The following is a 14,490-nucleotide window of genomic DNA, read 5'->3' on the forward strand; positions in this document are numbered from 1 at the left end:
AGACAAAAATAAACACATGGGACCTAATGAAACTTCAAAGCTTTTGCACAGCAAAGGAAACCATAAACAAGACCAAAAGACAACCCTCAGAATGGGAGAAAATATTTGCAAATGAAGCAACTGACAAAGGATTAATCTCCAAAATTTATAAGCAGCTCATGCAGCTCAATAGCAAAAAAACAAACAACCCAATCCAAAAATGGGCAGAAGACCTAAATAGACATTTCTCCACAGAAGATATACAGACAGCCAACAAACACATGAAAGGATGCTCAACATCTTTACTCATTAGAGAAATGCAAATCAAAACTACAATGAGATATCATCTCACACCAGTCAGAATGGCCATCATCAAAAAATCTAGAAACAATAAATGCTGGAGAGGGTGTGGAAAAAAGGGAACACTCTTGCACTGCTGGTGGGAATGTGAATTGGTACAGCCACTATGGAGAACGGTATGGAGGTTCCTTAAAAAACTACAAATAGAACTACCATATGACCCAGCAATCCCACTACTGGGCATATACCCTGAGAAAACCATAATACAAAAAGAGACATGTACCAAAATGTTCATAGCAGCCCTATTTACAATAGCCCGGAGATGGAAACAACCTAAGTGTCCATCATCGGATGAATGGGTAAAGAAGATGTGGCACATATATACAATGGAATATTACTCAGCCATAAAAAGAAATGAAATTGAGCTATTTGTAATGAGGTGGATGGACCTAGAGTCTGTCATACAGAGTGAAGTAAGTCAGAAAGAGAAAGACAAATACTGTATGCTGACACATATATATGGAATTTAAGAAAAAAATGTCATCAAGAACATAGGGGTAAGACAGGAATAAAGACACAGACCTACTAGAGCATGGACTTGAGGATATGGGGAGGGGGAAGGGTAAGCTGTGACAAAGTGAAAGAGCGGCATGGACATATATACACTACCAAATGTAAGGTAGATAGCTAGTGGGAAGCAGCCGCATAGCACAGGGAGATCAGCTCGGTTCTTTGTGACCGCCTGGAGGGGTGGGATAGGGAGGGTGGGAGGGAGACGCAAAAGGGTGGGGATATGGGAACGTATGTATATGTATAACTGATTAAATTTGTAAAATAAAAAAAATAAATAAATTTTAAAAATAAATAAATAAAGTTACATTGACAAAAAAAAAAAATAAATAAAAAAATAAAAAATAAAAATAGCTTGTAGGGCTCCACAAAAAAAAAAAAAAAAAAAAAAAAAAAGGGAACCCTCTTGCACTGTTGGTGGGAATGTAAATTGATACAGCCACTATGGAGAACAGTATGGAGGTTCCTTAAAAAACTACAAATAGAACTACCATATGACCCAGCAATCCCACTACTGGGCATATACCCTGAGGAAAACCATAATTCAAAAAGAGTCATGTACCACAATGTTCATTGCAGCTCTGTTTACAATAGTCAAGACATGGAAGCAACCTTAAGTGTCCATCAACAGGTGAATGGATAAAGAAGATGTGGCACATATATGTAATGGAATATTACTCAGCCATAAAAAGAAATGAAATTGAGTTATCTGTAGTGAGGTGGATGGACCTAGAGTCTGTCATACAGAGTGAAGTAAGTCAGAAAGAGAAAAATACCATATGCCAACACATATATATGGAATCTAAAAAAAAAAAAAAAAAGTCACTATGAACCTAGGAGCAAGACAGGAATAAAGACACAGACCTACTAGAGAATGGACTTGAGGATATGGGGAGGGGGAAGGGTAAGTTGTGACAAAGTGAGAGAGTGGCATGGACATATATACACTACCAAATGTAAAATAGATAGCTAGTGGGAAGCAGCCACATAGCACAGGGAGATCAGCTTTGTGACCACCTAGAGGGGTGGGATAGGGAGGGTGGGAGAGATGGAAACGTAAGAGGGAAGAGATATGGGAACATATGTATACGTATAACTGATTCACTTTGTTATAAAGCAGAAACTAACACACCATTGTAAAGCAATTATATTCCAATAAAGATGTTAAAACAAAACAACAACAAAAAAGATGTGGCACATATATACAATGGAATATGAGCCATAAAAAGAAACAATCAAGTTATTTGTAGTGAGGTGATTGGACCTAGAGTCTATAATACAGAGTGAAGTAAGTCAGAAAGAGAAAAACAAATACTGTATGCTAACACATATATATGGAATCTAAAAAATTGGTTCTGATGAACCTAGGGACAGGGCAGGAATAAAGACAGACATAGAGAATGGACTTGAGGACACGGGGAGGGGGAAGGGTAAGCTGGGAAGAAGTGAGAGAGTGGCATGGATTTGTATATACTACCAGGTGTAAAATAGCTAGCTAGTGGGAAGCAGCTGCATAGCACAGGGAGATCAGCTCGGTGTTTTGTGTCCACCTCGAGGGGTGGGATAGGGATGGTGGGAGGGAGACACAAGAGGGAGGGGGTATGGGGATATATGTATACATATAGCTGATTCACTTTGCTATACAGCAGAAACTAACACAACATTGTAAGACAATTATACTCCAATAAAGATGTTAAAAAATAGCCATATTTTTTAAATAATCAGATCACAATAAGGAAGGCAATGAAGAACAGTGACTCAAGGATTTTTTGGTTTCTATAAATTGGGCTTATGGCAATTAGCAAAAGACTTGTCATTACCTCTTACATAAACATTCAAGACTAAGCTGTTTCTACTGGATTATACCATAGCCATACCTGTTATTTTGTATAAATGATGTATGGAACCAAAAGAAAAATGGATAGTTGTCATAGTATTTAGGAAGAGCCTAAAAAGACATGGTAAAAAAAAAAATTAGTTCTTAGTTCCCATTTTACTGTGAAAAATAATCTTTCCAAAGGGATTAAAATCCCTTCCTTTATTCATCTGTACGTTCATCAAATAACTGTAGCTATTGAATATGCAGCACTTACCGTCAACATTATACTCAAGACACCAAGACAGAGACTTTGAGAGATTGCTGTTCCTTTCTCTCGCCATTTCTAGCAAAATTTTTAAGGACATGTATTTTCTCTATGATAGATATTTATAAACTTAGACACTGGTCTTTTAATCTGGTTTGGATAGTGCTAAACAGAATCTACTAAGGATCTATGTCTATTTCTGCCCCAATGATATCATCCGTTCCTACAAGGAGCAGCTACATTGGATAATTAACCACGATTGATGATGATAGAAATACCTAAGATTTCTGAAAGTGCTTTCATCTCATGACCCTTGACAATCACAAAGGCCAGATATCACCAACATCCCCTTGGCTAGTGCCCCTACACCAGTGCTTCTGCTTAGAGACCACTGATTCAGAGAATTCAGACTGGCTCCGTTATTCAAGGGGAGCTATCCCGGCCACTTGCTTCAACACATGTACCATTTCAAACTTAGTAAAGTCTCCACCAACAGGGAGCAAGCAGGGGATGCAGGCGGGCACAGGAAATAAGCTTTAAATTGAGCAAACACAGTTATACGTTGGCGGTTCTGGTTGATGATTTAATAGGAAAATGAAACTATTGGGGCTTAGAAATTTGCTATATACAGAATAATCAGACATACATTTGATAAATGGTAACATCAATTATACTGTAATGACAATGGAAGATATTCTTATCTTTCATAAATATTGGATTAAATATGCTACTTTAAATGAATTATACATCAATTGAGAGGAAAGCAAAATCTCCCTCACTTTAACGTATTTTATAAGTTATGGGGAGCAATGTGTTTTAAAGATACAAACCAAAAATATCACTGCTATGTAGTTTATACCTTGGTTTTTTTTTTTTTTAACATCTGGGTTTTTGTATTTTTTTCTTATTTGAAAATTAATACATGCAAATTGTATATAATTTAGAAAACAAATGAGCAAAAATATATTTAATTACATATTTTCTTTTTAAAAAAAAATTCTATATAGAAATCTGACTTGTTTCGTCTCCCCATCCCTGACTAGGGGTTGACATCTCCTGTCATCTCCCTTGTTGGGAATTGTAGCAAAGGAAATCCCAAACCAGAATCATTCAGAAGACTAGACAAGCTTAGCAGCATAGATTGTTTCTTGATTACTCACCGAACAAGAAGAGAGAAATTTCACTTTCACCTCATCATACAGAGCTGGACAGTTGGATAGATTAATTATTACTCTGTCTGTTTCAGCATCATGAACCATCTGTGAATGAACACATGGAATTCAGAACTATAAACTTAACTGATAATGAGACAACAGTGAAGTTCATGTTCACTTACTGAGGCTTCTTCTATCTAATCACGTACTCTTGGTCTCACAGCCCAATGACTACATGTATAAATGTTAATATTTATTTCTATAAAGTTGCAATACTGGTAACATTTTTAACAGGCCATCGTGGTTGAGGGTTATGGTGGAACACTTGAAAAGCAAAGTATTCAATTTTCTAGTAGACTTTAACCAAGTAAACATTAGTGTTGAATGTGTGTCACCTAATTTTCATATGTTGGGGATACATAAGAAGCTCACTTTTAAAGCTAGTATGCGTATTTAAAAAGCAATGCCTAGTTGCTCACATTTTATCAAAAATGTGTTTGCTGATGGGATCGTAGGCCTTGTCTGTAGCAGACTGCTGGATGGAGTGACCAAAGGTAGGCCAAGTTTCTGGAATGAACGACTCTGAAGCTATACTGATTATTTGTTACGGATACACCCTTGTATGATAATGACCCCCACAGTGAGAAAGGTCTGTGCTAGGCCCTGTGAAAAATACAAAAGAAAGTGAAGACTCCGTTGATGCTTCGGGGAGTAAAACACATCAGGAACAATAGCAGAATAGCATAGAACTACGTGTTAAGCTGTATGATGAAGACTAAGGGTGCAGCTGTGTGCTTCAGGGAGGCTAACAGGCGTAGAATGAGAAAGTGTCACCGAGGAGGTAGAAACTGAGATGGGCGTGGAAGGATTTGTATAAATGAAGAGGAGCACTGAGGCGGGATCCAGATGGTGGAGTAGGAAGATGCTCCCACGGACACTCCAAAACTACAGTTACGTGTGCAACAGCTCTCTTTGAGAAAGACCTGAAGACTAGTAGAACAGCTCTCCTACAACTAAGGATATAAAGAAAAAAACACATTGAGACAGGAGGAGGGCAGAGATGTGGTCTCAGCAGGACCCATACCCCCAACATGGCTACCCACAAGTGGGAGGGGACCTCACAAACACGGAGGTTCTCCCTAAGGAGAGGGCTTTGAGCTCCACATCAGGCACCCCAGCCCTGGGGACCTGCACCAGGACAATGAGCCCCCATAACATCTCGCTTATGAAAACCAGCAGGGCTTGTATCCAGGAGAGCTGTAGGAAACCAAGACTCTGCTCTTAAAGGGCACACACACAAATTCACTCACTTTGAGTCCCAGGACAGAGGCAGCGCTTTGCAAAGTGCCCAGGCCGTATGTGAAGTACATTCATGAACTTGAGGGTGAGTGCCAAAGCGGGGGAAGAAACTGCCTCTGGGCAACAAAGTGCTGGTGGGCATCATTTAAAACATTTTCCTTCTACCGAGGCTGGCCCAGCACTGGCAGGTGCCATTTCAAAACATTTGCCCTCTACCTTGCTACCACCACTCACCCCAGCACCAGCATTCCCCTGCAGACCTTTCCTTCCCAAAGCAGCTCCTCCCAGCTGGCACCCCTCCAAAGCAGCTGCCACCCTGCCATATCCAGCAGGAGTCCTTGGCTGGTTGTAGTCCCCCTCCTCCCAGGGTGGGAGCCAACCCCACTCCCCACTGTACCTGCAACTCTTGTGGTTCGGCCCCACAGCCAGCCACACTGGGGCCAGCCTTGTCCACCAGTGAATGTGCAGCAGCTGGGGCCAGGCCACACAGGCAGCTGGCTTGGGGGCCAGCCCCTTCCACCAGTGGGACTGCAGCAACTGTGGTACCACACAACAGGACGGGCACATGCAGCCCCCACAGAACACATCCCTGGCTCTGGTGACCAGCAGGGATTGCTCGTCTGGGCCCCACAGGAAACCACCTACAACACCTTCTTCAAAACCAGAAGATGGAGCTAATCTACCTCATACACAGAAACAAATGAGGAGACAGGAATACGTTCCAAATCAAAGAACAAGACAAAACTTCAGGATAAGAACCAACGAAATGGACATAAGTCATCAACCTGGTAGTGTTCAAATACCCATAAAGATACACACCAAACTTGGAAGAAGAATGAACACAGTGAGAACTTCAACAAAGAGATATAAAAAAGAACCAGTCCGAGCTGAAGAATACAATTACTGAAAGGAACAATACAGTAGATGGAATCAAGAGCATATGAGGTGCAAAAGAATGGAAAAACAACTAGTTATGTACAAGGGAACCCCTATAAGACTATCAGCTGATTTTTCAGCAGAAACTGTACAGGCCATAAGCGAGTGGCACAATATATTCCAAGTACTGAGAGGGAAAAACTTATAGCCAAGAATACTCTATCCGGCAAGGTTACTGTACAGAATTGAAGGAGGAATAAAGTTTCCCTGACAAGCAGAAACTACAGGAGTTCACCACTGAACCAGTCGTACAAGAAATGTTAAAAGGACTTCTTTAAGGAAAAAAGAAAAGGCCATTACTAGAAATCAGAAAACATGTGAAAGGAAGAATCTCCCTGGTAAAAGCAAACGTAGAGTAAAGGCAGTGGATCAACCACTTACAAAGGTTATAAAGTTTAAAGACAAAAGTTGTAAAATCAACTATAACTACAATAATTAGTAGGTATACAAAATCAAAAGATGTAAAATGTATCAAAAACATAAAACATGGCGTGGGGGGAGTAAAAATGTAGAACTTAAGTAATCAACTTAAAATAGACTGCTATACACGAACCTCAAATTAACCACAAACCAAAAACCTAATATTGAGAAAAATTAGAAAAAGGAATTCAAACATAATGCTAAAGAAAGTCATCAAATTCCAAAGGAAGACAGCGAGAGAAGAAGGAACATAGAAGAACTGCAAAAACAACCAGAAAATAATTCACAAAATGGTATTGAGTACAACCTATCAATAATCACTTTAAATGTAAATTCTTCAATCAAAAGACATAGGGTGACTGATGGATTAAAAAAAACAACAAGACCCATCTATATGCTGCCTACGAGAGATTCACTTCTGATCTGAAGACACACACAGACTGAAAGTGAAGGGATACAAAAAAATATTCCATGCAAATAGAAACAAAAATGTGGGGTAGCAATACTTATAGTATACAAAACAGACTTTAAAACAAAGGCTGTAGGACAGCCACATGTAAAAGAACATTCTCGAACACCATGTACAAAAACTCAAAATGGATTAAAGACCTAAATGTAAGACTGGATACTATAAAACCCCTAGAGGAAAACGTAAGCAGAACACTCTTTGATGTAAATTATAGCAATAATTCTTTGGATCTGTCTCCTAAATCAAAGGAAACAAAAGCAAAAATAAATGGGACCTAATTAAGCATATAAGCTTTTGCATAGCAATGGAAACCAATGACAAAATGAAGAGATAACCTACTGAATGGGGAAAAATATTTGCAAATGATATGACTGATAAGGGGTTAATATCCAAAATATATAAGCAGCTCCTACAACTCAACATTAAAAAAAAAAAAGGCAATTAAAAAATGGGCAGAAGACCTGAATAGAGACTTTTCCAGAGAGGACGTGCAGATGACCAACAGGCACGTGAAAAGATGCTCAACATTGTTAATCATCAGATAAATGCAAATTAAAACCACAATGAGACATCACCTCAAACCTGTCAGAATGGCTATCATCAAAAAGAAGACAAGCCTCTTCAATAAGTGGTGCTGGGAAAACCGGACAGCTACATATAAAAGACTGAAATTAGAACACTACCTAACACCATACACAAAAATAAACTCCAAATGGATTAAAGACTTAAATGTAAGACCAGACACTATAAACGCTTAGAGGAAAACATAGGCAAAACACTCTGACAGTCATAAACCACAGCAAGATCTTTTTGGACCCACTTCTTACAGTAACGGAAATAAAAACAAAAATAAACAAATGGGACTTAATTAAACTTAAAAGCTTTTGTACAGCAAAGGAAACCATAAACAAGATGAAAAGACAACCCTCAGAATGGGAGAAAATATTTGCAAATGAAACAATGGACAAAGGATTAACCTCCAAAATATACAAACAGCTGAAGGAGTTCAATATCAAAAAAACAGGGCTTCCCTGGTTGCGCAGTGGTTGAGAGTCCACCTGCCGATGCAGGGGACGCGGGTTTGTGCCCCGGTCCAGGAGGATCCCACATGCCGCCGAGTGGATGGGCCCGTGAGCCACAGCCGCTGAGCCTGTGCATCCGGAGCCTGTGCCCCGCAACGGGAGAGGCCACAGCAGTGAGAGGCCCGCGTACCGCAAAAAACAAACAAACAAACAAACACAACAACAATCCAGTTAAAAAATGGGTGGCAGACCTAAATAGACATTTCACAAGAAAGACATACAGATGGCCAAGAGGCACATGAAAAGATGCTCAACATCACTAATTATTAGAGAGATGCAAATCAAAACTACAATGAGGTCACCTCATGCCAGTCAAAATGGCCATTATCAAAAAATCTAGAAACAATAAATGCTGGAAAGAGTGTGGTGAAAAGGGAACCCTCATGCACTGTAGGTGGGAATGTAAATTGATACAGCCACTATGGAGAACAGTATGGAGGTTCCTTAAAAAACTACAAAGAGAACTACCATATGACCCAGCAGTCCCACTACTGGGCATATACCCTGAGCAAACCATAATTCAAAACGAGACATGGGGCTTCCCTGGTGGCGCAGTGGTTAAGAATCCGCCTGCCAATGCAGGCGACATGGGTTCGAGCCCTGGTCCGGGAAGATCCCACATGCCGTGGAGCAACTAAGTTCGTGCGCCACAACTACTGAGCCTGCGCTCCAGAGCCCACAAGCCACAACTCCTGAAGCCCAGGCGCCTAGAGCCCGTGCCCTGCAACACGAGAAGCCACCGCAAAGAGAGCCCGTGCACCGCAATGAAGAGTAGCCCCTGCTCACCGCAACTAAAGAAAGCCCATGCACAGCAAAGACCCAACACAGCCACAAAAAAAAAAAAGACGTACCACAATGTTCATTGCAGCACTATTGACAATAGCCAGAACATGGAACCAACCTATATGTCCATTGACAGATGAATTGAATGGATAAAGAAGATGTGGCACATATATACAATGGAATATTACTCAGTCATGAACAGAAACGAAATTGAGTTATTTGTAGTGAGGTGGATGGACCTAGAGTCTGTTGTACAGAGTGAAGTCAGTCAGAAAGAGAAAAACAAATACCGTATGCTAACACATATATATGGAATCTAAAAAATATATGTATATGGTACTGATGAACCTAGTTGCAGGGCAGGAATAAAGAGGTAGACATAGGGGCTTCCCTGGTGGCACAGTGGTTGAGAGTCCGCCTGCCGAGGCATGGGACACGGGTTCATGCCCCGGTCTGGGAAGATCCCACGTGACGCGGAGCGGCTAGGCCCGTGAGCCATGGCTGCTGAGCCTGCGCGTCCAGAGCCTGTGCTCTGCAGCGGGAGAGGCCACAACAGTGAGAGGCCCGTGTACCGCAAAAAAAAAAAAAAAAAAAAAAAAGAGGTAGACATAGAAAATGGACTTGAGAACATGGGGTGGGAGGGCAAAGCTGGTGCGAAATGAGAGTAGCATCAACATACATACACTACCGAATGTAAAACAGTTGGCTGGTGGGAAGGAGCAGCATAACACAGGGAGATCAGCTCGGTACTTTGCGATGATCTAGGGGGTGGGATAGGGAGGGTGGGAGGGAGGCTCAAGAGGGAGGGGATATGGGGATGTGTATGCATATGGCTGATTTGCTTTGTTGTGCAACAGAAACTGACACAGTATTGTGAAGCAATTATACTCCAATAAAGATTAAAAAAGAAAAAGACAACCAGTGTTGGCAAGGATGTGGAGAAAAGGGACCCTTCATACACTGTTGGTGGGAAAGTAAATTGGTGCAGCGACTGTGGCAAACAGTATGCAGGCTTCTCAAAAAACCAAAAAATAGAACTATCATGTGACCAAGCAATCCACTCCTGGGTGTGTATACAGAAAAAACTCCCACTAATTCAAAAAGATACATGCACTCCAATGTTTATAGCAGCATTATTTACAATTGCCAAGATATGGAAGCAACCTAAATGTCCATCAACAGATGAATGGATAAAGAAGATGTGGCATATGAGTAGTATTCCACTGTGTGATAGATAAACATATACTTTATATATATATACATATATATATATATATGTATATATATATATATATACACACACAAACACACACATATATATCACACAGTGGAATACTACTCAGCCATAAAAAAGAACAATTTGCTATTTGCAACAACATGGATGGACTTTGAGGGTATTATGCTAAGTGAAATAAGTCAGAGTAAGACCAATACTGTATGATATCCTTTATATGTGGACTATAAAGAATAAAACAAACTAGGGAATATAACAAAAGAAACAGACTCACAGATATAAAATAAACTAGTGGTTCCCAGTGGGGAGATGGAAGGGGGGAGGGGCAAGATAGGGGTAGGGGACTAAGAGGTACAAATTATGTATAAAATAAATAAGCTACAAAGATATATTGTATAACACAGGGAATATAGCCAATATTTAAATAATAACTGTGAATGAAGTATAACCTTTAAAAATTGTGAATCACTATGTTGTACATCTGTAACTTATATAATATTGTCCATCAACTATAATTCAATTTAAAAATCCCCAAAAATAAAACCAATTTTTAAAAACAAAGGCCGTGGGAGTTCCCTGGTGGCACAATGGTTAAGAATCTGCCTGCCAATGCAGGGGACACGGGTTTGAGCCCTGGTCTGGGAAGATCCCACATGCCGCGGAGCAACTAAGCCCATGCGCCACAGCTACTGAGCCTGCACGTCTGGAGCCTGTGCTCTGCAACAAGAGAAGGCCGCGACAGTGAGAGGCCCACGCACCACGATGAAGAGTGGCCCCCACTCGCCGCAACTAGAGAAAGCCCTCGCACAGAAACGAAGACCCAACACAGCCAAAAATAAATAAATAAATAAGTTTAAATAAATAAAACATAAGTAAAATTGCATCCAAAAGAATAAAATACTTCGGAATAAGTTTAACCAAGGAAGTGAAAGACCTGCACTCTGAAAACTATAAGACGTCGATGAAAGACGTAAATGTGACACAATTAAATGGAAAGGTATACTGTGCTTATGGATTGGAAGAATTCATATTGTTAACATGTCCGTGCTACTACCCAAAGCAATATACAAATTCAATGTAATCCCTATCAAAATACCAAGAGCATTTTTCACAGAACTAGAATCCTAAAATTTGTGTGGAACCACAAAAGACCCCAAATAGCCACAGTAATCTTTAAAAGAACAAAACTGGAGGTATCCGTTTTTCTGACTTCAAACGATATCACAGAGTTATAGTATTCAAAACAGTATGTTACTGGAACAAAAACAGATACATAGATCAATGGAACACAATAGAGAGGCCAGAAATAAATCCACACACTTATGGTCAATTAAACTACAACAGAGATGACAAGAATATACAAAGTGGAAAAGACAATCTCTTCAATAAGCAGTGTTGGAAAAACTGGACAGTTACATGCAAAAGAATCAATCTGGACCACTACCTTACACCACATATGACAATAAAGTTAAAATGGATTAAAAATTTGAATGTAAGGCCTGAAACCATAAAACTTCTAGAAGAAAGCATAGGCAGTCAGCTCTTTGACTTTGATCTTAGCAATACCTTTATGGATCCGTCTCCTCAGGCAAGGGCAACAAAAGCAAAAATAAACAAGTGGGACATCAAACTAAAATGCTTTTGCACAGTGAAGGAATCCTGCAATAAAATGGAAAGATAATCTATTGAATGGGAGAAGATACTTGTAAATTATGTATCCAATAGATGTTAAAATCCAGAATATAAAAATAACTCATAAAACTTAAAAAAGAAACATCAAAACAAGAAACAATCCAATTGAAAAATGGGCAGAGGACCTAGAGCAGACATTTTTCTAAAGAAGACATACAGACGGCCAACAGGCACATGAAAAAATGCTCATCATTACTAATCATCAGGGAAATGCAATTCAAAACCAGAACATCACCTCATACCTGTCAGAATAACTATTATCAAAGGACAAAAAATAACGTTGGTGAAGGTGTGGAAAAAAAGAAACCCTCTTCCACTGTTGGTGGGAATGTAAAATGGTGCAGCCACTATGGAAAACAGTATGGAGGTTCCTCAAAAAATTAAAAATAGAACTACCACCTGATTGAACAATTCCACTTCTGGGTATTTATCCAAAAAAAAAAAAAATCAACAACAACACTAATTTGAAAAGATATATGCACCCCTATGTTCACTGTAGCATTATTTACAATAGCCAAGATATGGAAGCAACCTAAGTCCATCAACAAAGAAAATGTGAGGTATATATGTGTGTATATATATATATATGCACATGTATGTATATATGAATATTATCCATACAAGAAGGAAATCTTTCATTTGTGACAATATGGATGGACTCAGAGGTATTATGCTAAGTGTATTAAGTCAAAGAAAGAAAAATACTGCATGATTTCACTTACATGTAGAATCTAAAAAACAAATGAACATAAAACAGAAGCAGACTCATAGGTACAAAGAACAAACTGGTGGTTGGCAGGGGATAGGAGGATAGGTGAAATAGGTGAAGGGGAATAAGAGGTACAAACTTCCAGTTATAAATAGGTCATGGGGATGTAATATACAGAATAGGGAATATAGTCAATAATGTTGTAATAACTTTAAATGGTGACAGATGGTAACTAAACTGAACGGTGATCATCTCATAATGTATATAAACGTCAGATCACTATGTTGTACACCTGAAACTAATATAATATGGTATGTCAATTATACTTCAATTTTTAACAAAGAGGAGCTCTGTAAAGAGAATCCAGTTCAGACAGGGGACTGGAGGAGGGCACGGCTGGAGGAGGGGAAAGAGGGGAAAGACCAGCAACAACAGGAAACAGAAATTAGAGTGCTGTGTTCCAAGGGCCAGAGGGGACCCAGTCTACCTGGCATGGGGACAACAGGCCACGTTACTACTGCGAATCAGCTCAGGTATGATAGGGCTGTACCTTGAGAATTCAAGACCCAGGGAAACAGGAACGGAGTTGTTGAAGATTAGAGTGGAGCATCTCCCAGGTGATAAAGTTGGGCTGGTGATGATCACATCTAACAGTTATTTAGTGATGTGTAACTCACAAAGCAACTTCACATATATCATCTAATTCAATCCTCACAACACTTGAGATGTAACCTTTACTTTACAGATAAGAATACTGAGCCAAAAGGACTTCCCTGGTGGTCCAGTGGTTAAGACTCCACGCTTCCACTGCAGGGGGCATGGGTTCAATCCCTGGTGGGGAAACTAAGATCCCGCATGCCTCACAGCCAGAAAAAAGAAAGAATATTGCGCCAAAGATCTTAACTAGCTTTGACTGTGGGTACACAGTGTGTCTTCTGCTCTAGCTACAGCTTTTTACAATGAGAGCAGTATTTCAGGATGCATATTGCAGGACCCTATATACTGCCCTGTATAAGGAGAAAGCAAAGGTAAGGAGACCACTGGAGAAGTCTAGGCATGAGCAAATGAGGTCCTACACCGGGTAGTGGCAATGGGAACACACAGGAAGGGAGCGAGTGAAGAGAGATTCCAGTGGTCTCATCAGCAGGAATTGGTGACTGACTGGATTTAGGGGCCACGGGCAAAGAGAGAAACAAAAGGCTTCCCTGGTGGCACAGTGGTTGAAAGTCCGCCTGCCGATGCAGGGGATGCGGGTTCGTGCCCCGGGCCGGGAAGATCCCACATGCCGCAAAGCGGCTGGGCCCGTGAGCCATGGCCGCTGAGCCTGCACATCCGGAGCCTGTGCTCCGCAACGGGACGGGCCACAATAGTGAGAGGCCCACGTACCGCCAAAGAAAAAAAGAGAGAGAGAATCATAGATGATACCAGATTTGAAAGTCTGAGTAAGAGAATGCTGGTGCCATTTGCAGAAGCAGATGAAAAGTTCATTGGATAAATTTGGATTGACAACTGTGTTTGAATTGCTGGGGTAAAGAATGCCCACACTGCAGCTCCTGTGTCTACCCCGTGTATGGGGCTCATACATACGTGTCAAGTGAATGAAAGAAGATATTATAGTTTAAAGGAGGGGAATGGATGTGTAGAACCAAGAATAGAGTATGTGTGGAGATAAGAACAGAAAGCCAGGGATGAGGCCTGGGGGGAGTGCCGCCTCCCGGGGGTCAGGGGAGTAAAAAGAAGGAGGAGGAGAGGTAATAGGAGGACTAGAGACCAAAGCCT

At 40.4% G+C, this 14,490-nt stretch overlaps 1 protein-coding gene across 1 annotated transcript in view; it reads right to left on the bottom strand.

Annotated features, from left to right (window-relative positions):
* LOC132477391 (phosphatidylinositol 3,4,5-trisphosphate 3-phosphatase TPTE2-like) overlaps positions 1–14,490 on the bottom strand; it is a 57,408-nt gene that overhangs the window by 8,329 nt on the left and 34,589 nt on the right. Inside the window, exons 15-16 of the mRNA XM_060079758.1 lie at positions 4,094–4,192; positions 2,727–2,797 (exon numbers count right to left, since the gene is read on the bottom strand). Coding sequence (XP_059935741.1) covers positions 2,727–2,797; positions 4,094–4,192 — 170 coding nt within the window. The remainder of the gene's footprint in view (positions 1–2,726; positions 2,798–4,093; positions 4,193–14,490) is intronic.

This window comes from Mesoplodon densirostris, chromosome 17 (assembly GCF_025265405.1).
Source record: "Mesoplodon densirostris isolate mMesDen1 chromosome 17, mMesDen1 primary haplotype, whole genome shotgun sequence".
In the NCBI taxonomy this organism is placed as follows: Eukaryota; Metazoa; Chordata; class Mammalia; order Artiodactyla; family Ziphiidae; genus Mesoplodon; species Mesoplodon densirostris.